The sequence below is a fragment of the Lynx rufus genome, unplaced genomic scaffold, assembly GCF_022079265.1.
Source record: "Lynx rufus isolate CCGP_SWC_20201006 ecotype Redwood Valley unplaced genomic scaffold, mLynRuf1.p SCAF_2, whole genome shotgun sequence".
Lineage (NCBI taxonomy): Eukaryota > Metazoa > Chordata > Mammalia > Carnivora > Felidae > Lynx > Lynx rufus.
In genome coordinates this window covers 197,164,893-197,191,589 of record NW_025814834.1, presented here as the reverse complement: position 1 = coordinate 197,191,589, position 26,697 = coordinate 197,164,893, and the positions used below count along the sequence as shown (strand labels likewise).

The 26,697-nt window shown below is 47.0% G+C and overlaps 1 protein-coding gene across 5 annotated transcripts; it reads left to right on the top strand.

Moving 5' to 3' along the window:
• On the top strand, window positions 1-26,697 carry ZSCAN20 (zinc finger and SCAN domain containing 20). Of its 5 annotated transcripts, none has more exons than XM_047083708.1 (8): window positions 1-42; window positions 8,042-8,562; window positions 13,497-13,683; window positions 14,135-14,211; window positions 14,492-14,576; window positions 17,917-18,603; window positions 20,513-20,941; window positions 21,726-26,697. In XM_047083708.1, the coding sequence occupies exons 2-8, from the start codon at window positions 8,152-8,154 to the stop codon at window positions 22,979-22,981; spliced, it is 3,132 nt and encodes a 1,043-aa protein (XP_046939664.1). In that variant the 5' UTR covers window positions 1-42; window positions 8,042-8,151; the 3' UTR covers window positions 22,982-26,697. The 5 variants fall into 5 exon arrangements, with proteins under 5 accessions (XP_046939664.1, XP_046939663.1, XP_046939666.1 ...); XM_047083707.1 differs by having other exon boundaries at window positions 13-54; XM_047083710.1 differs by having other exon boundaries at window positions 26-58; window positions 20,516-20,941.

Below are 26,697 nucleotides of genomic sequence, written 5' to 3'. Positions count from 1 at the left end.
ATTCCCTGCGCGAACCCCGGAGCACTTCCGCCCTGTTGTGAAGTGGGTGTCTCGGTGGGTGAGTCCGGGTGGTGGGGCGGGGGCAGCTGAGACTCAGGCTCTGGGCTGGAAGCTTAGGAGGTGGTGGTGTCCTAGAGGGCCAGGGAAGGTGAGAGGGGAGAAAGCAGCTTTTCTTGGCGGGCGGGGGGTGAGGGTGAGGGGCGGCCAGAGGATGGAGCGTCCGGAGATGGGAAGGGTCATAGAGGGGTCGGGGATGAGGAGGGAGATAGAAGGCCCTGGGAGCGAAGACGGTTCTAGAAAGGTATGTAGGTGAGGAGACAGAGAGAGGTTCTGGAGGTAGCAGAGTCCTAGAAGGGTCTGGAAACCACAGAGGGAAGGATAGACGGTTCTTGGGCCCTGGCAAGATGAAGAGAAAAAGGCCGGAGCTTGAAGCCCGACCTTAAAAATGGTGTTCCAGCCTCTACTCGCCCGCCTCGACAGACGTAGCAAATCTGATATCCCCTTACACTTCCTCTAATGGTTGTGACCTCTGGAACCCAGTAGGTGGGACTGGCTATCGTGTTCTGCCCCAAATCAGCACCCGCTTCCCTTCTGCCCGATGGAAGTGAATGGCACCTTCGTCCACTTTAGCGCTCTGGTTCCTCTTGGATTCTTCCACGTCCAGGGATCTTCAGACCTTTCAGTTTCTGTTATGTGTCCTGAATCTGCCCCTTTTCTGGTCAGGGTTTTTGCACAAGGCTTTCATCTTTTCACCTCCCCAGCCTGGAAAAACACATTGTAGTCAGCGTCACCTATTTAACCCACAAATCTGATTGTGCCTTCTGCTTAAAAACCTTCTTTCTCATCACCTGTAGAATTAAGTCCAAACACCTTAGCCGGATAGTCCAGACTTTTCATAAACTCCCTCTGCAGCCGAATCTTGTGCACCCATGCTATTTGTTTTTTTCGGTTTCTTGGGGAGGCTGTTTGGTTTTCCACCGTTATGTATGCCCTTCTCTCTGCTTAGAGTACACTTTTTCCGACCGTTCTCTGCCAAGAGAACTATTCTTGGGAGAACCAGCTAACCAACTTGAGTGTTACTTTGTTTAGTTTACCTTAAGCTGATTAAGTCACCCCCCAACCCCAGTTCTCACAGACCTCTTTTACCACTTTTGATCATAATTATCTGTGACTTTGTTTTTTTTTTTTTTTTTTTTTTGGTCTCTTCCACTAGACTGTAAGCTTATCCAGGACAAGAACAGTTTCTGAGTCACCGCCATTTCTTCATTGCCCAGCCCAGGATAGTAAATACTTGATGTAAATCATGTAAATCGGTAAATACTTAATGAATGTGTGAACAGTGACCATCCAGGGTGAGCTTTGCTGTACCAGTTTTTTTTTAAATTTTTTAATGTTTGTTTATTTTGAAAAAAATTTTTTTTAACGTTTATTTATTTTTGAGACAGAGAGAGACAGAGCATGAATGGGGGGAGGGACAGAGAGAGAGGGAGACACAGAATTGGAAGCAGGCTCCAGGCTCTGAGCCATCAGCCGAGAGCCCTACGTGGGGCTCGAACTCATGGACCGCGAGATCGTGACCTGAGCTAAAGTCGGACGCTTAACCGACTGAGCCACCCAGGCGCCCCTTATGTTTGTTTATTTTAAGAGAGAGAGAGAGAGCGAGCGAGCCAGAGCGTGAGCAGGGGAGGGGCAGAGAGAGAAGGAGACATAGAATCTGAAGCAGGCTCCAGGCTCTGAGCTGTTGGCACAGAGCCTGATGTGGGGCTCAAACTGACGGGCTGTGAGATCATGACCTGAGCCGAAGTTGGATGCTCAACCGGCTGAGCCACCCAGGCGCCCCTTTTATGCCAGTCTTAAAGACTGCTTCTTCCAGTGGATTTCCAAGGACATGAGGCTTTAGTCTTTTCTTGCCTGTCAGGGCTGTCTTTGCTGGGTGCTGATTCAATACCAATGGGAGTTTAAGCCGGGGATGGCAAATACATAGAATGTGTGATACCACTTTTTCTTCCTGTGTCTGGTCGTCATAGCTAATTGGTGGCAACACATATTGACATGGGATTCAGATATTGACATGGACAATGCTAAGGACTCTGTCCTTAGCACAGTGACTGAAGTTGGTGCTTTACATGAAGCCTGTTTGCTCTCCCTGGTTTAAACCCTTAAATGTTTAAGCAGTAGCCTGGACCATCAGCCAAATACACTGGCTAGTGTTTGGGGGCTCCTAGTTTCTTCTTCGGAAGTCGCAGACCAGTCTTGGCCTTTCCCATGGGACTGGGGCAGCTCTCTTACCATCCCACTGTTCAGTGGGTGGGCTTTTAAGTCCACATCCATACTCAATACCCCAGGAGACAGGAGGCCCCTTAGCTTCTTCCCTGTATTTGTAAAGGGATCTTGACCCAGTCAATACCTATCCCTCATTGCTTAGGGGAGTCAGTACGCTTTCTAGGTCTTCCTAGATGGTGGAAGAGCTCTTCCAGAGTATTTAGCTTGAAAGGTGGTAAAGTGACGACAGCCCATAATGACAGAAGCCTGTCATCATCCACTATTTAGTCCTGGTATTTGAAATGATTTTTGAGTTGGTTGCCAATATTTAAAAAGCCAGAGTTCTAGCTTCTCTTGGAAAAAAGTAGGCGGCCTGGGAACTTGGCCAGTGTTCTCTCTGGTGCTATGTAGTTCGTCACAGCCCCTACTCCACTCATTTACCGATTTACATTGCCTGGCCCCTGTAGCCATTTAAATTTGTAGCCACTGACTTGAGTCTTCCTGCCCCTTTGCTCTATTCTCATCATACTAATTGGGGAATCTGGGGCAAATGCTGAGTACGGTCAAGCTGTAAGCTGAAGTCTTTTATTTATTTATTTTATTGACATTTTTTTTAACATTTATTTATTTTTGAGAGACAGAGAGAGCCAGAGCACGAGTGAGGAAGGGCCAGAGAGAGGAGACACAGAATCCAAAGCTCCAGGCTCTGAGCTTGTCAGCACAGAGCCTGAAGTGGGGCTTGAACCCACGAACCGTGGGATCATGACCTGAGCTGAAGTCAGACGCTCAACCAACTGAGCCATCACAGGTGCTCCTGTAAGCTTCAGTCTTGATTGGCAGCTGCAGAGTCCACATGACCTGTCCAGGGTCACACAGCTAATAATGGCAGGAGTGGAACTGGAACCCTGATTAGCTCCCTCCTGCCTTAATGTTCTTTCCACTCTCCTCCCATCTTCACAGGGGTTTGGGTGATTGGCAGACCTAGAGGAATCTATGTGGTGCAGTTAAGAAAAATGACTGGAAAGAACATATCTTGGCTTCGTCCCAACTCTGCTGCTTCCTAGTTGTGTGACCTTAAGTGAGTCCCTTCACAGAAGCTCAATTCCCTATATGTAAATTGAGGATATAGTGGACTCAACTTTATAGGAGAATTCTATTCTAAAGTTAGCACTCTGACTTTGGGAAATCTCATTTAGCCCAAAATCACAGTCAGCTTGAAAATCCTTTGGCAAGGAGCCATTTAGAAACCAACATGCTGTCTTTCAATAAGCTAACCAGCGCAGCTGGGTTTTCTTGTTTGAATGTCAGATGAAAGAGTTGGCTTGTGTTTAGGGACGCTGCTGTATGAAGCATTCTCTGCTCATACTCTGGAGAGAGAGGCTTGAGGGAATTCAGACCAACCTGGGGACCAAGAAAATCCTGCTTATTCTGGAATAGACACATAGCGAACAGAACTGGCTGCACCATTTAAATTATGTGCTTTTTTTTTTTTTCTCTTTCTGGTGTTTGCATGTAGTTTAATACACGTAAGTTAGAGATCAGTGTAGTGCAACTCCACACTAATGACGCTTGACTTGCTTGCCAGGAGGATTCAGTGAGATTGTGAATGTAGAGCACGTAGCACCAGACCTGGCACCTCATGGGCACTCAGGAGATGGGTACTCTTTGAGATTGTTGATCCTGGTGTGGCCCTGACATTCTTGGTCATCTTAGGACTGAGGGATGCCCTTGTCCTTTCTTTCTCCCAGCTCTGTGTAAAGTCACCCTGCCATTTGCTGAATGTATTGATCTCCCTCTGTGGATAGGCTGCAATTCCTATCTAAGAGAGTAGCAGGAAAAGCTTTCAGATTTGTATTTGTTTTATATATATATATATATATATATATATATATATATATATATGTCCAGGTTAGTTAACATATAGCGTAGTAATGATTTCAGAGATAGAATTAAGTGATTTATTACTTACATATAACACTCAGTGCTCATCTCAATAAGTGCCCACCTTAATGCCCATCACCCATTTAGCCCATACTCCCCATCCAACACCCCACCAGCAACCCTCAGTTTGTTCTCTGTATTTAAGAGTCTCTTATGGTTTGTCTACCTCTCTGTTTTTATCTTATTTTTGCTTCCCTTCCCCTATGTTCATCTGTTTTGTTTCTTAATTCCACATACGAGTGAAATCATATTTGCCTTTCTCTGACTGACTTATTTCACTTAGCATAATCCACTCTAGTTCTATCCATGTTGTTGCAAATGGTAAGATTTCATTCTTTTTGATCATGGAGTAATATTCCTTTGTATATGTATACTACATCTTCTTTATCCATTCATCAGTCGATGGACATTTGGGCACTTTGGCTATTGTTGATAGTCCTGCTATAAACATTGGGGTGCATGTGCCCCTTTGAATCAGCATTTTTGTATCCTTTGGATAAATACCTAGTATTGCAATTGTTGGATCATAGGGTAGTTCTGTGTTTAATTTTTTGAGGAACTTCCATACTGTTTCCTAGAGTGGCTGCACCAGTTTACATTCCCACCGGCAATACAAAAGAGTTCCTCTTTCTCCGCATCCTTGCCAACATCTGTTGTTGCCTGAGTTGTTAATGTTAGCCATTCTGACAGGTGTGAGGTGGTATCTCATTGTGGTTTTGATTTGTATTTCCCTGATGATGATTGATGCTGAGCATCTTTTCATGTGTTCTTTAGCCATCTGGATGTCTTCTTTGGAAAAGTGTCTGTTCATGTCTTTTGCCCATTTCTTCACTGGATTATTTGTTTTTTGGGTATTGAGTTTGATAAGTTCTTAATAGATTTTGGATACTAGCCCTTTATCTGATATGTCATTTGCAAATGTCAGATTTGTATTTGAAACTAACCCTTGAACTTTCAAGTCTTCCCAGAAGAAAATATCTATTATCTGTGGCTCTTGGCTTTGGGACTGGTGGGACTACTAATTGCCTATTTTGTTGTAGTGTTAGTCTCTCTGTGCAGGAGCACAAACTTCTTTGCTTGCTCATTGACGGTCTCGCTCATTAGAAAGTAACTTTCATGAAGGTACAAACCATCTTTCCCAGTTACTGTTGGCTGTGTAGATACCAGTACAGTGCAGGTACATAGTGGGACTCTGTAAATGACTGGTGAATTAGTCCTTGTGTGAGAGAGTGACACAAATGCTTTTGGACTAGTGCGTGATTAAGGCTGTGACTAAAAAAGAAATTTCATGAAAAGTTAATTCTTTAGCTTAATATAAATGATGGACTTTCCATAGTCCAATAGGCTTTCGAGATACTGGATTTACCATTTTAATTAAAGGCAACAACACTTCCAATGGCCCTGCTATTTGTCACGCATTATGGATACAGAAATGAGTAAGATAGAGTCCTGGCCCTAATAATACAATTTAATGGTGAGAAGTAAGGACAGGTAACTACAACAGTGTAGGATACCACTTTATAGTAAAGGCATGTGCCAATTGCTTTGGGAATACAGGACTGGAGAAGCGATTCTGGGAAAGCAGGGATGGGGCAGGGCATGACAAAGGCATGTTAAGGAATTCTTAACAGATGAGGTGACATTGACCTGGTAGCTGAGGGACAAGCAGGAAGCTGTCAGATGGTCATGAGTTGTGTTCGTAGTTCCTCCCTGAGTATGTAGAGGTCTTTAGGACAAGTCTTTATTTTTCATCACCCTTGCCTTGTTCCTGGAGAGTCCAGTCAGATGGCCTAAAATCTAAATACCAGCCTCTCTCCACTCTTGATTTGGCTGTGTCATTCCCATTTGGAAGGAGCTGATAGTTTCCTTTGAGTGGGTGCTTTTATGTCATCTAGATTTGTTGGGAATGACACAAAGAGCTCATTTTTCCAGATCACCCAGCACAAGTGTTGTCAGAGTCTTCCTTGTGTCAAAGAAGCAATCCCAGTTGTCCACTCAATAAGTGTTTTCGGAGAGCCTTCTGTGTGTAGCATCATGCTTGTTGTGGGGGTGGAGGAGGGAAGGGGTAAACTATGTTCCTCATCCTCAGTGAGGCCGTAATCTCTCTGGGGCCACACACATACGCTCCCCTCTAATACAACATAGAAAGTGGCAAGTGTGACAGAGATAGAAAGGAGGAAAGAATTCCTTCTGACATGATCTAGAAGGTCATTTAAAAATCTAGTGTGTGCAGAAGGGGATTAGTTATAACCCTTGCTTCATGACACATCACCATCATGAGCTGACTGTTGTCTGACTGAGCTGATTGTTTACCGAGCGCTGCCTCTGTGTGCTGAGCACTGTACTGGTCAGCTTATGATCTAGTGGGTAAGATAATTATAATCGAGCATGATCAGGTTTGTGGTAGAGAAACGTAGGTGGCATGGAAGCTTGTGGCATAGGAAGGATTGAATCTTGTTTCAGGGCACAGGGAGGGCCTCTTGGAAAGAGTACAATTGAAGTTGAGACCTAGCTAGGTGAAGAAAGGGAGGACACTTCCTAAAGGAGATGGTCCACAGTATGTGGGAGGGTTCCAAGGGCAGCAAGCTGTGTGGCTGGAGTGCCCTGACCAGTGGAACATGGTAAAGAGATGAGGTATAGACTTGGGCAAGGTTCACACTTGATTGTGAAGGATGTGGGAGGTCATCCAAGGGTGTTCAGCGGAAGTGACCTGGTCAGATTTTGAGCTAGTCTGGTTGTTGTGTGAAGAACTCTGGGTTGGGGTGAGAGGAGAGAAGGCAGGGACATGAGTTAGGAGGCTGATCCAATGAAAAGCATGGCGACTCTCTGGCCTGAGGTGGCAGCATTGGGGGTCTAGATGCTTAGGAGGCCAGGAGGCACAGCTTGGTGATGAATTGGATGTGGGGGATGTTGAAGGAAGGTGATCCCTGGGTTTCTGGCATGGGTAAATTTTTTTTTTTTTTAATATTTTTAAATGTTTATTTATTTTTGAGACAGAGAGACAGAGAGAGAGACAGAGACAGAGACAGAGTATGAGCAGGAGAAGGGCAGAGAGAGACACACATACACACAGAATCCGAAGCAGGCTCCAGGCTCTGAGCTGTCCGCACAGAGCCCGACATGGGGCTTGAACTCACAGACCATGAAATCATGACCTGAGCCAAAGTCGGATGCTTAACCGACTGAGCCACCCAGGTGCCCCTGGCATGGGTAACTTGATAGAAGGTGGTGCCTTGGCTGGATGGAGAGCTCCAGAAGAGGGACGGGTCTGTAGGAGAAAATGAATTCAATTTGGGGCCCACTGAGTTTGAGGTGCCTAATAGACAGTCAAGTGGGAAATGTCCTGTAGATGATTGGATTTGGGGTCTGGAGGCAGGTCCTGGCTGGAGCTTTGGGAGTCATCAGTTTCAAGATGGTGAAAAATGCCAAATGGATGGGTTGGCCAAGAGGGAATGTAGAGTGAGAGGGGTTTTGCAAGGGGAGCACCCTTAAAGGAAAGCTGAAGGTCCGGAGAGAAAGGCCCTGTGGAAGGGGGTGGCATTTGGAACCCAACTTGAGGAAGGGTTAGACTGGGCATGTGTAGAGGAAGGAAGGCATGCTGGGGCCAGATTGTGAAGGCCTCGATGCCAGAACACGGCGTTCAGCACATCACAGAGGATTTCGTGCTGTACTGTCCTCCTCCAGCGTGTGCTGGCTGCCAGCTTGGGGGCCAGGTTGTGGTCTGTCTTCCTGCTTGTGCCTATTCCTGTCTGAGCAGCCCTGCTCCGTGCAAAGGCAGCGGAAGGTTCGGGGTCCTCTTACTCACATTGTCTGTTGTCCCTTGTCCCTCTGCCTTCAGAGCCTTGGGGAGCATCACCTCTCCCAGGAATCCCTGGAAGTACACACCTTAAATGCAGGAAGACATTGAACGAGGACGGCCCAGCTGAAGCAAGGTGTCCGGAACAGGCCATGGCCATGGCCCTGGAAGCCCGGGCCCAGGCCTCTCCCCGACCGGAACCCGAAGAACTCCTTATTGTAAAGCTGGAAGGGGACTCATGGAGACCAGAGAGCAAACCTGGGGAGGAGGGCTTCGACCCTGGCCCTGAGGCTTCCCGCCGGCGCTTCAGGCAGTTCCGGTACAAGGATGCAGCTGGACCCCACGAGGCCTTCAGCCAGCTCTGGGCGCTCTGCTGTCACTGGCTGCGGCCAGAGATCCGCCTCAAAGAGCAGATCCTGGAGCTGCTGGTGCTGGAGCAGTTCCTGACTATCCTACCCAGGGAGGTCCAGGCTTGGGTGCAGGCGCGCCACCCTGAGAGTGGTGAGGAGGCGGTGGCCCTGGTGGAGGACTGGCACCGAGAGGTCCAGGCTGCGGGACAGAGGGTGAGGCGGCGGGGCTATGACTAGATTAATCATTGCCAAAACCACAGTAATAGTAATAATTGTTGTTATCATCGACCAACTGACATATTTATTGAGCACTGCTGTGTAACAGACACTGTCTTCTGTGCTTTCCACCTAATCCTGTTTAATGAGATGGATACCGTTATCCTGATTTTACCAATGAGGAAACTGAGGCAGAGAAAAACAGGTAGTTGGCTCAAGGTCACACGGCATTAGACGGTAGAGCCAGGACGTGAATTCAGGCAGGCTGACACTGAAGCCAGCATTCAGAACCACTGCCTAAACTGCCTTTCAGGACCATATTCACGGTGCAGTTGATTTGTATTGTGTTTCACACGTGACAAAGCCTTTTTTTTTTTTTTTTAATTTTTTTTTTTTAATTTTTTTTTTCAACGTTTTTTATTTATTTTTGGGACAGAGAGAGACAGAGCATGAACGGGGGAGGGGCAGAGAGAGAGGGAGACACAGAGTCGGAAACAGGCTCCAGGCTCCGAGCCATCAGCCCAGAGCCTGACGCGGGGCTCGAACTCACGGACCGCGAGATCGTGACCTGGCTGAAGTCGGACGCTTAACCGACTGCGCCACCCAGGCGCCCCAGACAAAGCCTTTTTACATACGTGATCTCTTTGGGTGCTTAAGGCAGTAAGGTAGGTAGGTAGACAGAAGTAGCATTATCCTCCTCATTGTATACACTAAACTAAGGCCCAAAAAGTCAGGTGGCTCACAAAGCGCAGTCAGTCGAACCAGAGCCTAAATCCAGATCCTGAGGTTCCAAATTCATTGTTCTTTCTGTACACGACAGATGCCTCATGTGCAAGCCATGGGAATTAAAATACCTCTGAGGCATGAGGCTCAAATGAGATAGTAACTGACATTTCTTGAGCACTCATTGTGTGTCAGACACCGTTCTAACCTTTCTGTATGTATTGCTCATCTAATCAGCACAGCTGCCCGATGAGGTAGGTACTGTTATGTCACTGGTTTTCAAGTGGGTAAACAGAGACTCAGAGGTAAGTGACATGTATAGATTTATATAACTTAAGTGGTAGAGCCAAGATAAGGGAAGTGAAAACATCGTGGATTTAACACTCATAGTTTCAACAATTTGCAAGAGACTGAAGGCCCATGATATCATTTATAGTTTTTCTAGGGCACGACTTTTGAATCCTGCTTTTGGAGCTGGCATATGTAGAGCAAGTACTTGAACTGGCTGCGGGCTGAGCCAGCCACCCAGAACCTCCATCTCAACATACCCCTGTTCCTTCCCCTTGTTACACGGTCAGTAATTTTTGTGATGTTATATTTAATGATATATTGTTGGGGGAAATTATAGATTGAGAAGATCCCTTGCAAATGGCAGGGGTTTTCTGTACATCATAAAAGGTGAAGCTCTGTACAGATGTGAGATTGGGGGAAGAAAGGTTTATCGTCCGTGGGTTTGCTTTTTGGATTCTTTTTAATTTTTTGGTGTTTATTTATTTTTGAGAGAGAGAGAGAGAGAGAGAGGGAGAGAGAGAGAGAATGGATGGGGGAGGGGCAGAAAGAGAGGGAGACCCAGAATCGGAAGCAGGCTCCAGGCTCTAAACTGTCAGCACAGAGCTGGACGTGGGGCTTGAACTCACGAACCGTGAGATCATGACCTGATCTAAAGTCGGATGCTTAATCGACTGAGCCACACACGTGCCCCTGCTTTTTGGATTCTTTTACAAACTGATTGAAAACACATATGATTTAAAGTTATAGAACTAAGTATGAGAGAGTGTACCTTATTCTAATATACCACCCCACCCTCCCGTATTATTTCTTTTAAAGAAACCATCTGTCTTAAGTGGCAGTGAAAAAACAAATGAACTTGAGACCCAGAATTGAGTTAATTGAGAATTGATTTAAATCAAGGTCTTAATGACTCTTTATCTGTAAAATGAGAGGGTTGGACTAGACCAAAAGTTCTCAAACTATACCCTTGTGAGCTGAGCAGAGGTTGAATTGCTTCTAAAATTGAAAAAAAAAAAAAATAAGGTAATGGAATGTGCTCTATTATGTATTATTTTCCTGTGACTTTTATTTTTATTTTTTAACTTTCTACCTGCTCCTGAGTGCTCACAGATGTCAAAACAAATGGATAAGTAGCAAAGGAGCTCCCCTGCCCCCACATATATGCTTGTGATCTTACATTGCAAGGTACCTGACTCAGTTACATTTTTTGCAAGGAAGACTTTTCCAAGTCTTACTAATGGAATGAAGTATGCTAACTCTGTTCCTCAGAGAGAACCGCCTGGAAAAGGCAGCGCTGCTGGGCTAAATATTTGACCTCCAAGATATTTTCCTTAAAGAGACCTCTCAGCTGTGCTCTTGGGTGGGTTTTGGCTTGCTGACTCTGTCGTCACCCTGTTGCAGAAACCCTCTCCCCATTAGGTGCATAGGCATTTTTTTAAAATATATTTTTTAAGTTTATTTGTTTATTTTGAGAGCGAGAGAAAGCATGAGTTGGGGAGGGGCAGAGAGAAAATCTTGAGCAGGCTCCACACTGTCGGTGCAGAACCTGATGCAGGGCTCGAACCTATGAACTGTGAGATCATGACCTGAGCCACAGTTGGATGCTTAACCAGCTGAGCCACCCAGGTGCCCCTGCAGAGGCACTTTTCAAAAAAACAGACTTTATTTTTTAGAGCAGTTTTAGGTTAACAGCAAAACTGGGTAGAAAGTGCAGACGTTTCTTCTGTACCTCCAGTCCCCATGCACGCACATTATTCCCCACCAGAGTGGCACGTTGATCATGATCGATGAACTTACCTCGACACGTCCTTATCACCCAAAGTCCATAGTTTACATTAGGTGTCACTCTTGGTGGTGTACATGCTGTGGATTTTGACAAATGTATAACAACGTGTATTCACCATTATATTTCATACAAGATAGTTTCACTGCCCTAAAATCCTTTGTGCTCCGCATATTTATCCTTCCCTTCCCCCAACCCCTAGCAACCATTGATCTTTTTGCTGTCTTCATACTTTCACCTTTTCCAAAGTGTCATATAGTCGGAATCATACAGTATGTATGTAGCCTTTTCAGAATGACTTCTTTCACTTAGGAGTATGCATTTAAAGTCCCTCCATATGTCTGCATGGTTTGATAGCACATTTCTTTTCAGTGTTGAGTAACATTCCATTGTCTAGATGTACTGCAGTTTATTACCTACTGAAGGATATCTTGGATGCTTCCAAGTTTTGGCAATTATGGGTAGAACTGCTATAAACATCCATGTGCAGGCTTTGTGTGGTGCACAGGCATTTTTGATGAATTCTTTACTCATCCCGACTCCAGCCAATATTCTACCAGTTTTTTCCTTCTCCTTGTCACTTGAATCTCCTTCTTTCTGTCTACAGTTGCCATCTACGGGATCAAAACCTTTGCATAGGCGTGGCAGTAGTTAGAGGAGCTAGAGCCCAGAGTGAGGATTGTTGTGGAGTCTAGTCCTGCAGTTGCTCTGTAGATTGTAAGATTGTAACTATAACAAAGAGATTTATTTGTTTTTTTCCTTAAATAACCACAGTAGAATGCGGATAAGCACAGGTTTGCTCCCTATGAGCCACACAAGACATTGGTGGATGGCCTCACTTGGAATGGATTTTTATGCTCTGGGCCCATACCTGTATATCTTAAGGATAAACATCCCTCTCTTTGAGTGAGGATTGGAGTTTTCCCACCAGCCAAAGGTTTTTTGGAGTTCTGGAAGTTTGGCAAACTCATTAAGTTGCTGAAGGTGGATGTTAATATTTTGAGTCCAAAAATAAGACTCAGAGCAATGTATATAATTGCTACCTTTTGTAAAATAGGGAAGAAGTAAGAGTCTATATTCATAGATGCTTGTGTATAAAGAACCGAAAGGATGCGGAACAGTAGTCACCTGTGGGGAAGAGTAGGGAGAAGGAAGACACTGGGCAGATGGGACAGGGACAGGGTAGGGATGGGGTATTTTCACTAAATGTACCTTTATATTTTCTGTTTTTGAACCAGGTGAGCATTGAAAATTACCTTTTGAAAAAATTGAAACACGTTTTTTTAAGTTTCTATAATGCAGTGAGGTTGTTACATTGTTGGGGTTTTAGGGCCAGGAAATAACATCTCTTCCATCTCTCAATTTGGAACCAAATGACAGATAAGAAATGAGCTTTATGATTGGTAATGCTGAGTGGGTACTGTCCTCTCTTAATTGGTTATTCCCTTTTATTATATACATGCCCTGTATCTCTGAGTACTCGTTCGCCTGAACTTCTACCTTGAATTTAAGTAGCCACTTCTACTTTCCTTTCGAGTTATAGTGCCTTCTCTTTGCTTCTCCTTCTGTTTGAAGAGTAGATAAGACTTTCTAAAGCAGCACATACTTTTATTGCATTTTAAAATTCCATTTGTAGTTGTTTGTCTCTCCTTTTTCTTTTTGAATTTTCCTTGCCTTTCAGCAGGAATATTTAGAGCAATTATATTCAGTTACTGGTGTATCTGTTTTTATGTTTCCTTTTGTCATTTAATGTATACCTGGTTAACTTTTATCTTTATTTGATAACTTAAAAATTAATCGACTTTTGATGTTTAGAGATTAGTTTTTAATGTCATGAAAACTTTACATGATTTATCTCTTTATGATTCAAAAATGTTTGGAACAGTAGCAGCCTCATTGAGATGCTTGTATAGCTTCCCTGTGTTGAACAAAACATTAGTCATTTGGTGGTATAAGCGCTGGTGTGTTGACTAATGTCAGTCTCATGGCTTTGCTGTCATACTTTGAGTCATCTTTGGATCTTAAAAAGAGTCTGTTAACCTCTGGACCACAGCTGTACTCCATAGAACATTCCCTGCCCTACCATAATTGGTCTTACTGAACTGACCATTGGGAATTTTGACTGTCTGTGTAGGAATTGGCCTTGTGTGCAGAAGAGACTGGGTCCTTAAAGGCAATGCAGGAATCTCAGCACTGTCCACTGCAGCCAGTGAATCACTGGCCTGAGGAACAGTCCCAGAAGCAGTGGGTGAAGAACTCATGCCCTGACCTTCCCGAGCATCTAGACACCAAGATAGTGCCACACCCCTTGAAAGAAAGTGGTGAGTACCAAGAATCAGGGAATGTCCGGGAGGAGAGGTGAGGGGTAGAGGGGGTAAGGAAGGGTGCACAGGGAGTAGGGATGTGCAGAATTCAAGACAGGGGATGGATTGGTGTCTGGTGGACACACTGGGAAGTAAGGCAGGTAAGCGCTGTGCAAGGAGAGGAAGCGCCCAGTGCTGTTGGCGCCCCACTGAGTCATGCAGCCAGTTCAGGCCAGGGCCGGGGTCACGTGGTGATCATAGGAGTGTGAGGTGGCATCTTACACACGGCCCATCTCTCGAGGCAGCTTAGGAGCCAGACGCTCTAGGATGGAAGTAAAAGGGGACATCTGTCCGGGATACCAGGACAGTCCCAGCTTGATGCAAGCATGGCATCTGGAAAGCTGGAGCCGGGAGGGGTGGTTTCTTGGGAACCAGAGCTTGGGTTTAGGAGACTTCTTCTTCTCCTCAGCTGTCCTCACTCCCCGAGTCCCTACTCTCCCAAAGACGGGGAGTGTTGGAGATTGGGAGGTGACTGCTGAGTCCCAGGTAAGCTGCTGTTTGTCCCTTCCTTCCTGTCCTTATTCCTCCTGTGCCCTTGCACCTGTGCCCCTCTCCTCACTCTGTGGCCTGCCCTCAGCAGAAGGACATATGTCCTGGGGTATTAGCCTCTGCCCTTGGCCCCCAGTCTGCTGGCCTCTCCACGGTCATGCTGCTCCTTATGACACTGGCCTCACACATGGTATCCCTGCGTCCGTTATCTTTCCCGGGGCCTGGTCGCGTTGCCAGGCCATTTCCAACTGAGGTCCTTGTCTTGTACATCTCACAGGAAGCCCTGGGCCCCAGCAAACACGCTGAGAAGGAGTTCTGCGAGGACCCCCCAGGAGACAGCTGTGGAAACGGCGTGTCCCTGGGTAAGGAAACCGTGCCCTCTCAAGAAGATGTTGTCGGGTTTCTGGTACACTCAGTTCCCAGAGGCTGTTTCATCACTCCCTTAAGACTTGGGGCTCTGCGAAGTCTGGAGCTTCAGACACAGGAAGAACACATGCGCTCTGTGGCCACAGCACTGGTGGCAGGGGTGGAGCATGGGGCGTGGGGTCTGCCTGGATAGAGGCTGGCGGCTGGCTTCCGAGGGCCTGCCCTCTGGGGGTCGTTTCCTCATTTCCTCAGTACACTCAGCATGCTCCTGGGGCTGTCTCAGAAATCCAGTCTTGGCAGCATCAAACAGGGTCCATCTCTCAGGGGCAGTCCCCAGTGAGCTGAGCCCATGAGACTGATGTACTAAACCACAGTGAGAAGTAAACGTCACGGGGCTCAAAAACCCACACGGCCAGCACCAACTCCTGTTTTCGTAAGTGCGTCTCCACGGGAGCCAAACAAACACGAACCGTTTCCCTGCGGAGCTTGGGTCAGAATGATGGGTTAGACGTGAGGGAGGGATAAAGTGGAAGAGACAGTGATAGGCCCACCTCTTGTTGGTGATGGGAGACATGGGAAGCTTGTGGGCGCCTTGCCTGACAGCATAACTCCTTTTTTACATAAACCATGATATCTTGGGAAGATAGTGTTCAGCAGAACAAACTTTGGGAAGTGTTGAACTGGGTAATCTTTAAGTTTCTTTTAGCTCTCAACTCTTTTTCATCTAGTTTTCCTCAAATATTTATTTATTACAAATTTTTTAAATGTTTATTTATTTTTGAAAGAGAGAGAGAGAGAGCGAGCACAAGCAGGGGAGGGACAGAGAGAGAGGGAGACACAGAATCTGAAGCAGGCTCTGGACTGTGAGCTGTCAGCATGGAGCCTGATGTGGGGCTCGAACTCACAAATCGTAAGGTCATGACCTGAGCCGAAGTCAGATGCTTAACTGACTGAGCCACCCAGGCACCTGACCTTGAATATTTATTTTAATGAAAGGCTTCCTGTTTTTTTTTTTATATGAAATTTATTGTCCAATTGGTTTCCATACAACACCCAGTGCCCATCCCAACAGGTGTCCTCCTCAATACCCATCACCCACTTTCTCCTCCCTCCTGCCCCCCATCAACCTTCAGTTTATTTTCAGTTTTAAAAAAAAAATTTTTTTTAATGTTTATTTATTTTTGAGAGAGACAGAGACAGAGCTTGAGCGGGGGAGGGGCAGAGAGAGAGGGAGACACAGAATCTGAAGCAGGCTCCAGGCTCTGAGCTGTCAGCACAGAGCCCGTCACGGGGCTCGAACCCATGGACCGTGAGATCATGACCTGAGCCAAAGTCGGACGCCCAACTGACTGAGCCACCCAGGTGCCCCAGTTTATTTTCAGTTTTTAAGAGTCTCTTATGGTTTGGCTCCCTCCCTCTCTTTTATTTTTTCTTTCCCCTCCCCCATAGTCTTCTGTTAAGTTTCTCAGGATCCACATAAGAGTGAAAACATATGGTATCTGTCTTTCTCGGTATGCCTTATTTCACTTAGCATAACATCCTCCAGTTCCATCCATGTTGCTACAAATGGCCAAATTTCATTCTTTCTCATTGCCAAGTAGTATTCCATTGTGTATATAAACCACACTTTCTTTTTCCATTCATCAGTTGATGGACATTTAGGCTCTTTCCATAGTTTAGCCATTGCTGAAAGTGCTGCTGTAAACATTGGGGTATAAGTGCCCCTAAGCATCAGCACTCCTATATCCCTTGGGTAAATTCCTAGTAGTGCTATTGCTGGGTCATAGGGTAGATCTATTTTTAATTTTTTGAGGAACCTCTACACTGTTTTCCAGAGCGGCTGCATCAGTTTGCATTCCCACCAACAGTGTAAGAGGTTTCCTGTTTCTCCACATCCTCTCCAGCATCTATAGTCTCCTGATTCGTTTATTTTAGCCACTCTGACTGGCGTGAGGTGATATCTCCGTGGGTTTTGATTTGTATTTCCCTGATGAGGAGTGACGTTGAGCATCTTTTCATGTGCCTGTTGGCCATCTGGATGTCTTCTTTAGAGAAGTGTCTATTCATGTTTTCTGCCCATTTCTTCACTGGGTTATTTGTTTTTCGGGTGTGGAGTTTGGTGAGTTCTTTATAGATTTTGGATAGTAGCCCTTTGTCTGATACGTCATTTGCAAATATCTTTTCCCATTCTGTCGGTTGCCTTTTAGTTTTGTTGATTGTTTCCTTTGCAGTGCAGAAGCTTTTTATCTTCATGAGGTCCCAATAGTTCATTTTTGCTTTTAATTCCCTTGCCTTTGGAGATGTGTCAAGTAAGAAATTGCTGTGGCTGAGGTCAGAAAGGTTTTTCCCTGCTTTCTCCTCTAGGGTTTTGATGCTTTCTTGTCTCACATTCAGGTCCTTTATTTTTGTGAATGGTGTAAGAAAGTGGTCTAGTTTCATTCTTCTGCATGTTGCTGTCCAGTTCTCCTGACACCATTTGTTAAAGAGACTTTTTTCCATTGGATATTCTTTCCTGCTTTGTCAAAGATTAGTTGGCCATACTTTTGTGGGTCCAGTTCTGGAGTCTCTTATTCTATTCCATTGGTCTATGTGTCTGTTTTTGTGCCAATACCATGCTGTCTTGATGATTTTAGCTTTGTAGTAGAGGCTAAAGTCTGGGATTGTGATAAGGCTGTTTTGTTAGGGCTGGGAGCTGTTGGGACAGCAGTCCTTTCTTTAGACATTGCAAAGTGTTTTAAAAAATAAGAAAATATATTTTCTCATGTTTTTGGACGTTGAGAGGAGGACATGCTCCAATCACAGTACAAAGTGGTTCCGCAGTGTCACGGCAGACCCTAGGTTCTTTTTCTCTCCTCTGCCGTCCTCAGTGTCAGCTTTGCACTAAAGTTATCATGTGTCATAATCAAAAGATACATGCCAATGGCAGTTGGGCTCACAAGTTTCCTAGTGAGAGAGACTCTCTCTGTTCTCTGTCTCTCTCCCTGTCTCTTACACACACACACACACACACACACACACACACACACACACACACACTGAATGAGTGAGAGAGAGGGAAACCTTTCCTCCAGCCATTAAATTCCTTCTGCTTGGGCTAGTTTAGGCTACGTGCCCATCTGTGGACCAGTAACACTCACTCTTTGTGTGATATGTTTCGTAGCAACAACAAAGAAAGCAAATGAACAGAGCAAACTGGTCAATTAATGTTGGGAATTGGCATGGAAATGTCTGAATAGGTGCGTGCAGGGCAGTGCTCCATTCCAGGGGCAGTTTGGACGAGCACTCTGCTCAGTGTGTCATTTGTACTTAATCTTTTCTTTTCTTTCTTTCTATTAGGGGCTCCAGTTTCCAAACCAGGTATCAACTGCCAGCGAGAGCAAGGACCAGGATTTTGGCGTCCGAGCTTTATCAATTCTGGAAAGAGGAACACTGCAGATTACACCTTGGATAATGAGCAAACAAAACCAGCCCAGGCATCGGCCTGGAGAGATTCCAGGGCCTGGGAGGAACAACACCAATGGGACACGGAGGACATGAAGGTGTCAGGTGTGCACTGGGGCTATGAGGAGACCAAGACTTTTCTGGCAATTTTGAGTGAGTCTCCTTTCTCTGAAAAGCTCCGGACTTGTCACCAGAACCGCCAGGTTTACCGGGCCATTGCAGAGCGGCTGAGGGCAAGGGGCTTCCTGCGGACACTGGAGCAGTGTCGCTACAGAGTCAAAAACCTCCTGCGGAACTACCGGAAAGCCAAGAGCAGCCACCCACCAGGGACCTGCCCCTTCTATGAGGAGCTGGAGGCCCTGGTGAGGGCGCGGACGGCCATCAGAGCCACCGATGGCCCAGGAGAGGCTGTGGTGCTCCCCAGGCTGGGGGACAGTGATGCAGAGATGGATGAACAGGAGGAAGGGGGCTGGGAGCCTGAAGAGACAGCAGAAGATTGTAATGGTGATGACCTGGCCACTGATGAGTCTGTCCAGGAGCCCAGGATTCCAGGGGGCCCAGCTCTGTTCCAGAGTCGTATTGGTAAGAACAAGGGGGTTTAGTGGATTCTGACTCCCAACTCTCCTACCAGCCAAACCTCTGCTCCCTGAGTTCAGGGCACAGACTGGATCGCAAGTCCAGATTGATGCCACTGGTGTTAAGTTCCTTAGATTGTCCTCAAACTCCTACTCTTTCCTTCTATGATCAATTTCCTAGAATGAGTTTTCTTAGTTATAGAAGCAAACTTTTAAAAACTTAAGGGACCTTAAAGAGCTAATTCAGTATCAGTTGACCCTTGAACAATGCAGGGCTAGAGTACTGATCTCTGCTCGTTTGATCGATGCACATTCAACTTTTGACTCCCGACAAACGTGACCATTGGTAGCATACTATGGACCAGAAGCCTTACTGATAGTATAAATAACATGTATTTATATGTTATATGTATTATATGTATATTCTTACAGTAAAGCAAGCTAGAGAAAAGGTGTTGTTAAAATCATAAGAAAATACATTTACACTACTGTATTATATATATAAAAAAATCTGTTGTATAAATGAATCTGTGCAGTTCAAACCCATCAACTATATTTGCCAAAGTGTGTCACTAGGAGTATGGATGGTCATAGTGTTACACAAGTGTTCCTTTTTTTTTTTTTTTTTTTTAAGTTTTTAATGTTTATTTTTTTGAGAGGGACAGAGACAGTGTGACTGGGGTAGGGGCAGAGAGAGTGAGAGAGAGAGAATCCCAAGCAGGCTCCACGCCACCAGCACAGAGCCTGATGTGGGGCTCAAACCCACGAAACCATGAGATTATGACCTGAGCCAAAACCAAGTGTCGGGCGCCTAACCGACCGAGCCACCCAGGTGCTCCACACGAGTGTACTTTTAAGTTTTTTTTTTTTAATTTTTTGTTTTTTTTTTACGTTTATTTATTTTTGAGACAGAGAGAGACAGAGCATGAGCGGGGGAGGGGCAGAGAGAGAGGGAGACACAGAATCGGAAGCAGGCTCCAGGCTCTGAGCCATCGGCCCAGAGCCCGACGCGGGGCTCGAACCCACAGACCGCGAGATCGTGACCTGGCTGAAGTCGGATGCTTAACCGACTGCGCCACCCAGGCGCCCCTGTACTTTTAAGTTTAATGTGCAGGAGAACATCAACTTGTGATTTTATGGTAAATTTAGGTAAGGAAAGATACTGAGTGAAGTTTTTAATATATAACAGAAATCACAACAGTATATAGTTGAACAAGTGATGTTTGAGAAACACCCAGTCATTGTAAAAGTGGAAAAACACTGAAGCCCAAGAGATGAAATGTCTTATGTAAAGTTACACAGTGAGGTAGGGGCAGAGTCAGGATCAGAGCCCAGAGTTCCTGCCTCCATCTTTATGTAGTTTTCCTCTCCACGATGCTGCCTCCCCAGGCTGCATCATTTACCTGCCGAGGAACTGAGAACAGAACACTTCCTGTTCATTCCTCCAAAAAGAGGAAAGGGCATCCTTAGTTGGATGCTCTTGTAACATTATTTGAGTTACGTTTCTGTCTAGGGACTCTCAGTTCCCTTGTTTGTTCAGAAGAAAGTTCATAAAATAAAACTAGAGGATATGTATTGAATGGATATAGAGAAAGTCTCTTAGATCCCAATTACAGGCCTTTCCCCACACCACTCAACTGAAGCCAGAAGTGGGGTCACCTGGTATAATATGGCCACCTATATCTTTTTCAACTAAGGCTCAAGAGTTAATGGAAAGTCTTAGAATTGGGTGGGGGTGGGAGGCTCTGGCGCACCCCTCAGAAACAAGGGAATATTCTTTGCTGGTGCCCCAGGTGCCTGGGAAATTTCTCCGTTGCCTGTGTTCTAGGCATGTATTGGAACGGGGGCCCCTGATCCCTGATGACCTGGGCTAGTCTCATTATGCCTCACAGTTCTGAACTCTTCACTCCCGACAGCAGGTGTGCACTGGGGCTACGAGGAGACCAAGGCCTTCCTGACCATTCTCAGTGAGTCCCCATTCTCTGAAAAGCTTCGCACGTGCCACCAGAACAGCCAGGTTTACCGGGCCATTGCAGAGCGGCTGTGTGCACAGGGCTTCCTGCGGACACTGGAGCAATGTCGGTACAGATTCAAAAACCTCCTTCGAAGCTACCGGAAAGCCAAGAGCAGCCACCCACCAGGGACCTGCCCCTTCTATGAGGAGCTGGACTCACTGATGAGGGCACGGACTGCGGTCAGAGCCATGGGAACCCTCAGGGAGGCAGCGAGTCTCTCTAGGTCTGGGCAGAGCAGTACTGAGGCTGACGACCAGGAGGCCTGGGATGAGATGGCAGATGAAGTTGGCCTCAAATCTCCCACCCTGTGTCCAGACACCCCAGACACTGGTAAGCCTGGAGTAATTCGATGTCCACCAAATCCACAGGCATGAGAGATTAAGGGGGCTGGATCATTATCATTTGCCTCTGAACTACAAGAGAGGGTGGAATTGACCAGGAAAAGCATTTGTGATTTGCTTAGTGTAATTGCCCAAATGAGAGAAGTAGTCAGGTCTTGATTTTATGGGGATTTTTTGGTAAATTATAGAGTTTATTCAATTTCACATGATAAGAGGCTATATGGAATGTACTAGGAGAGGGAGGTGTTCCTTATTGAGTAGAGGGATGGGGAAGTTGGCCAGAGGGACTGACTAGCTGATTGTGTGTGTGGCCTGGGCCTCATGGCTCCCTTGGCAGGGTCACCATGTTCCAGGCTCTGTTCTCTGCTTTGCAGGTCACACATTTATATATGCACCGGAACTTGAGCAGTTTCACGTTAGTCACATCATAAGATGTGAGATAGAAAATATAAGATACATGGGGCGCCTGGGGGCTCTGTTGGTTAAGCATCCGACTTCAGCTCAGGTCATGATCTCGCAGTCTGTGAGTTTGAGCCCCACATCGGGCTCTGTGCTGACAGCTGAGAGCCTGGAGCCTGCTTCAGATTCTGTGTCTTTCTCTCTCTCTGCCCCTCTCCCTGCTCACACAGTCTCTTTCTCTCAAAAATAAACATAAAAAAAAAAAAAAAGAAAATATAGGATATCATTGTAGCTAAATTTGTAAGACACAAGATAAGATATATAAGTAGATATTAACTAATGAACGAAGAAAACTGCATTTCTGTGTATTTCAGGTTTTGAGATGAGGCATAAGGACGAAGACCAGATTTCAGAGCAAGATATTTTTGAGGATTTGCCTGGAGCCTTATCAAAATGTACTGGAGAGGATGTTTGCCACCCTCATGACTGGGGGCAAGACAGTGAAAATGAAGGTGGAGGTGAAGGGCAGTGGGGAAATCCCCCCCAGGAGCAGTGGGAAGAATGTTCTTCTGAAGAGGACTTAGAAAAACTTATCGACCACCAAGGCCTGTACCTGGAAGAGAAGCCCTACAAGTGTGACACGTGTGTGAAAAGCTTCAGTCGGAGCTCGCACTTCATTGCCCACCAGCGGATCCACACAGGCGAGAAGCCTTACAAATGCCCTGAATGTGGGAAAGGCTTTAGCGATCGCTCCAACCTCAATACCCATCAGAGAATTCACACAGGAGAGAAGCCCTACAGGTGCCTTGAGTGTGGGAAAAGCTTTAGCGATCACTCCAATCTTGTCACCCACCAGAGAATCCACACAGGGGAAAAGCCCTATAAATGTGGGCAATGTTGGAAAAGCTTCAACCAGAGCTCCAACCTCCTGAAACATCAGAGAATCCACGTGGGAAGCAATCCTGATCATTGCTGCGAGGCAGGGGAAACCTTTGGCCAAAGCCCATCCTTCAGTGCTCCCTGGAGGAACTCTACGGAAGAGACATCTCTTGAACAACCTCAGAGTGCCAGCAAGAACTTGAATTCTGGCCCACACGGCACCAGCTCAGGGGAAAAGGTGTATCCGTGTCCTGAATGTGGAAGAACCTTCTCTAAGAGCTCTGCCCTCATTAGTCACCAAAGGATCCATACGGGAGAGAAGCCGTATGAATGTGCTGAATGTGGGAAGAACTTCAGTAAGAGCTCCACTCTGGCTAACCACCAGCGAACCCACACGGGGGAGAAGCCATACACGTGTGTGGACTGTGGGAAGGGCTTCAGTGAGCGCTCCAAGCTCATCACGCACCAGAGAGTGCACACGGGAGAGAAACCCTACAAATGCCTTGAGTGTGGCAAGTTCTTTCGTGACCGTTCCAACCTCATTACTCACCAGCGGATTCACACGGGAGAGAAGCCTTACAAGTGCAGAGAGTGTGGGAAATGTTTTAACCAGAGCTCCAGTCTCATTATTCACCAGAGAATCCACACTGGGGAGAAGCCCTACAAATGCACAGAGTGTGGCAAAGACTTCAACAATAGCTCCCACTTCAGCGCCCACCGGAGAACCCACGCAGGAGGAAAAGCATCGTAGGAGGCCCCCCGCCCCCCGTCACGGCAAAGAGATAAACGCATATTGAAATCTCCCCAAAGCGTAAGATGTGTGCTAGGAGCTTTCCGAATTCTTAAGCTTGGTGTATACCCAGGCAAGTTATCTTGGCCTAATCCAGGTTATTTGGAAGTGAATTACAGATGCTAAGGGTCTGGATTTGAAGGCACTTTTCTTAAGTGTAATTTGTTTTTCTCCTGTAAAAAAAACCCTGTGCAACCCTCAGGCCCTCCTTATATTTGCTGTCACGTGAGGACTTGATCAGTGTTTGAGCCAAACTGGTCATGTAGGAGTTTAGAGGTACATCAGGGGTCCTGAGCAGTGAGTCCAAACCTCGCTGTGCCTTCACACTGTCCACAGGTACACGTGTTCTGTTGGCACACATCAGCAAATTCTCACGTGGCGGATTTCGGTTGGGGTGTATCCGTACAGGAGAGCTTTAAGACTGGCGAGAGAGGGCATAATTGGGAATCAGTGGCTTAAAGCAGACCGCCATGACCTCAGCAAAGAGGAGGAACCTCAGTGATGTCCTTGATAAATTATTAACAATAGCAAAAGTAGCTGGTATTTATCGAGCATTTACTCTGGCAGGCTCCGTGCTAAGCACTTTGTGCACATCATCTCATCTCCTCCTCACAGCGGTGCCGGGAGATAGGTACTAATAGTGTCCCCATTTCCCAGAGGAGAGAGCCGAGGCTTGGGAAAGCCAAGTAACTTGCCTGGTGGCGCATCTGAAAATGGCAGAGGCAGGCTTTAACCAGATCTGTCTCTGGAGCCTAAGGTGTTCCTGACCATTCTCCTGAATCCCCTTCTGCATTAGGGCAGGTAACTCAGGTGTGAGGATCCCAAAGCACTTTGTGGACCACATTTCCTACTAAAATTCCTTTATGAATTCTCCTTTTAGCAAATAGGGAAACCGAGAATCCCTAAAGAGCAGAGGGCCTGGGATGGTCTGAACCGGCAATGCTTTGAGCAAGACTGAGCTATTATTAAAGCACTTGCTGTGGATTTCTATCTTTGCAACAATATGGGTGAGAGATACAGGGGGTTGAGACAGGGAAGACCTGTAACCACAGTGATGTTTCTCCCCATGAGATACTGCTTTGGGGAAGGAAATGGGGTTTAAGAATTTCCCTTTCCTCAGGGAGTCAGTCCTGCTCAAGTTAGACTTGGCTGAACTGAACGTTAAGCCTTACAGGAACTTGGGCCTCTAGTTTTGCCTCCCTGGGCCTTTCCCTGTTGGCGGAAGCTGTGTTTCTGATGGCCATGCCATGGCTGATCAGTGGGGAGGTGGGAGGAGTTGGTGTGCTCCCACTGAGAGGGCACTGAATGCTGTCCTGCAGCCCAGCTGCATGGCACAATTTCATCCTTCGAGAAGGAGCATGAGGCAGTCGGGTCCTCACATGCTGAAGAATGCAGCGGTCAGGACCTATGGGTGCCCTGGGTTCTCCCTGCTTTATCCCGTTCCTGCACCCCCGGTCGGGGATAGCTCCCTGCCTCCAGGCTGCAAAAAGGAGTTTGTGTTTAGTCACTTTGTGGAGAAGGGTAACCCCCTTTGGGGACGGGGGTGCAGAGCTTTGAAGTACTGAGTGGGTGCGGGTGTGGTGCGAAGCCACAGGCTGCTGTCTGAACTTCCGTCCTGGGGCTGCTACGGATGGCATTGGCTCCCCAGTGTGTACGTACCCGGGACTTCCAGATCTGTCTCCTGCCCTGGGCTCTCCTCTTAGGAGCCCGGTCTCCTCCCTGCCAGTCCAACCTGAGTGACTCCGGGGCCTCTCCAGCCACCTGTGCCCCCCCCCCCACACTGTGACCCCCTGCAGCCATCTTCAGCCTGGGCCCATCCATTCGGCATGCACGTTACGTACACACTGGCCCACAAAGCAGCCTCCTTCACACAACGCCGGTGAGGCACACACAGTCAGACTCCTACAGACTCAGGGCCCCAGACACGCTCTCCCTCCTAAGGGCATTTTCCAGTGGGCCGTGGTTCCCCAGCACCGCGGGCAGTCTTCCCAGTGGAGCCTACGGTCAGAATGAATGTGGTGAAGCATCCCCTTCTCTCAGTCTTGATGCCACCTCTCCTTCCGATGCTCCTTAGTGTCCTCTCTGAGCAGCAGACACCAGTGTTGAGCCCCTGCCCAGGCTGCGACTGGAGGCTCGTGCTACATGTAGCGCGAGGTCAGGGAAGGCCTGGCAGGAGAGGGGTTCAAGTTGTGCCGGAGTCCAGGGGGGCAGCCGCTGCTTCCCACGGCTCCTGCTGCTGTCTCTCCTGACATCACCATTACCACTACCGTGTCTTTAGCGCCATCTTTTCCGTCACTCTGACTAGAGGCAAATCTGGAACTATCTCCACCTCCCTCTACTTCCCCGCCCCACGCTGGGGACCTCACTGCCCTCTGGTGCACTTCCCACCCGGTCCCTGTCAGAACCCTGGGAGGAGCCTGCGCCCGGTGACCCTGCCCTGCGCTGCCCGGAGGAAGAGGCCCCTCTTCTCAGTGTGGCTCAGGCTCCCCGCTTCTCAAGGCTGAGAGCTGCTTTGTTCTAAGAGCCACTTAGCTGAGTCAAGAGCATCAGAACGGGCAAGGGCAGGATCCAGCTGAACAATTTTACCTACACACGGTGAACAGGTAGAATAAGGGTCCACACAGACATCACGTTTCTAATGAGGGTGCGGTGAGGGATTCCCTTGATACGGGAACCATTCTGATCCTGTCTGCTACTACGTAATACTTTCTGAAGTCACATTTATTTTTCATATTTTCATTGTTGGAAAAGACTCCATAACTGTGGCGCCTAGAGGGTGAGGAAGGGAGAAAAAGGAAACACAATGTGCCTCTAAGGCTGGTTCTGGATCAGCCTTACAGATTCATGTGAGCCCAAGCAGGAGAGGAGCCTCGGGCGGCAGTGACCGAGCCACTGGCACTGGAATCTCTTGGGAGTCACCGGGGCTCAGGGAGCCCTACTGTGGTGCCAAGTGACAAATATAACACCTGGGGGAAAGGACTCCCCTTCTTTCTTCAATGTAGAACATGGCCTGGCCTCAGTTCTTTGGGGCGTCCACAGACCACAGAGAAGCTTCTGCAAAGTTAGAGGCAATGGAGATGAGCATGAGGGTCAAGGGCATGTCCTGGTGATGGTGAGGAGCTGCTTTGAGACCCTCACTCCAACTTCACCGGGTAGGGGGGTGGGCAGGGCAGGAGAATACCCCTATAGACAGCAGCCGACAAGGAAAAGCTTGTTCACGATCATATATGCAGCCCCTGACCCAACCCCAGTCCTGAAGTTTCCCAGAAACAGAGGAGGTGAGGCAAGCCGGGCTGGAGGTCACGCTAAGCCCTTCCGGCACATCCTGGGCATTTTCTCCAGGGACTTTCCTTGAGCAACTAATTTCTTATGAAAACTAGACATTGGTGATTGATCTTAGTGACTGTGAAATGAAAATGGGATAAGTTTTGGCCACCAGGAGGCTCAGAGGTTCAAGATCCAGTTCCAAAAACTGAGCAGGCCCTTTTGGTTAGCAATTTGTGCATCGATCCCTGACTTCATTTTGTCTGGCTTTGTTTTCACTTCCTTATCTTTTACTATTTTCTGTTTTTTTTTTTTGGTGGTGTTATGTACATCTCTTAAAGCTGGTCAAATCCTATTTTGGGATGCAGTGGCCTGATGAATTAATAAATTATTCTGATTAAACAAAGAAAAAA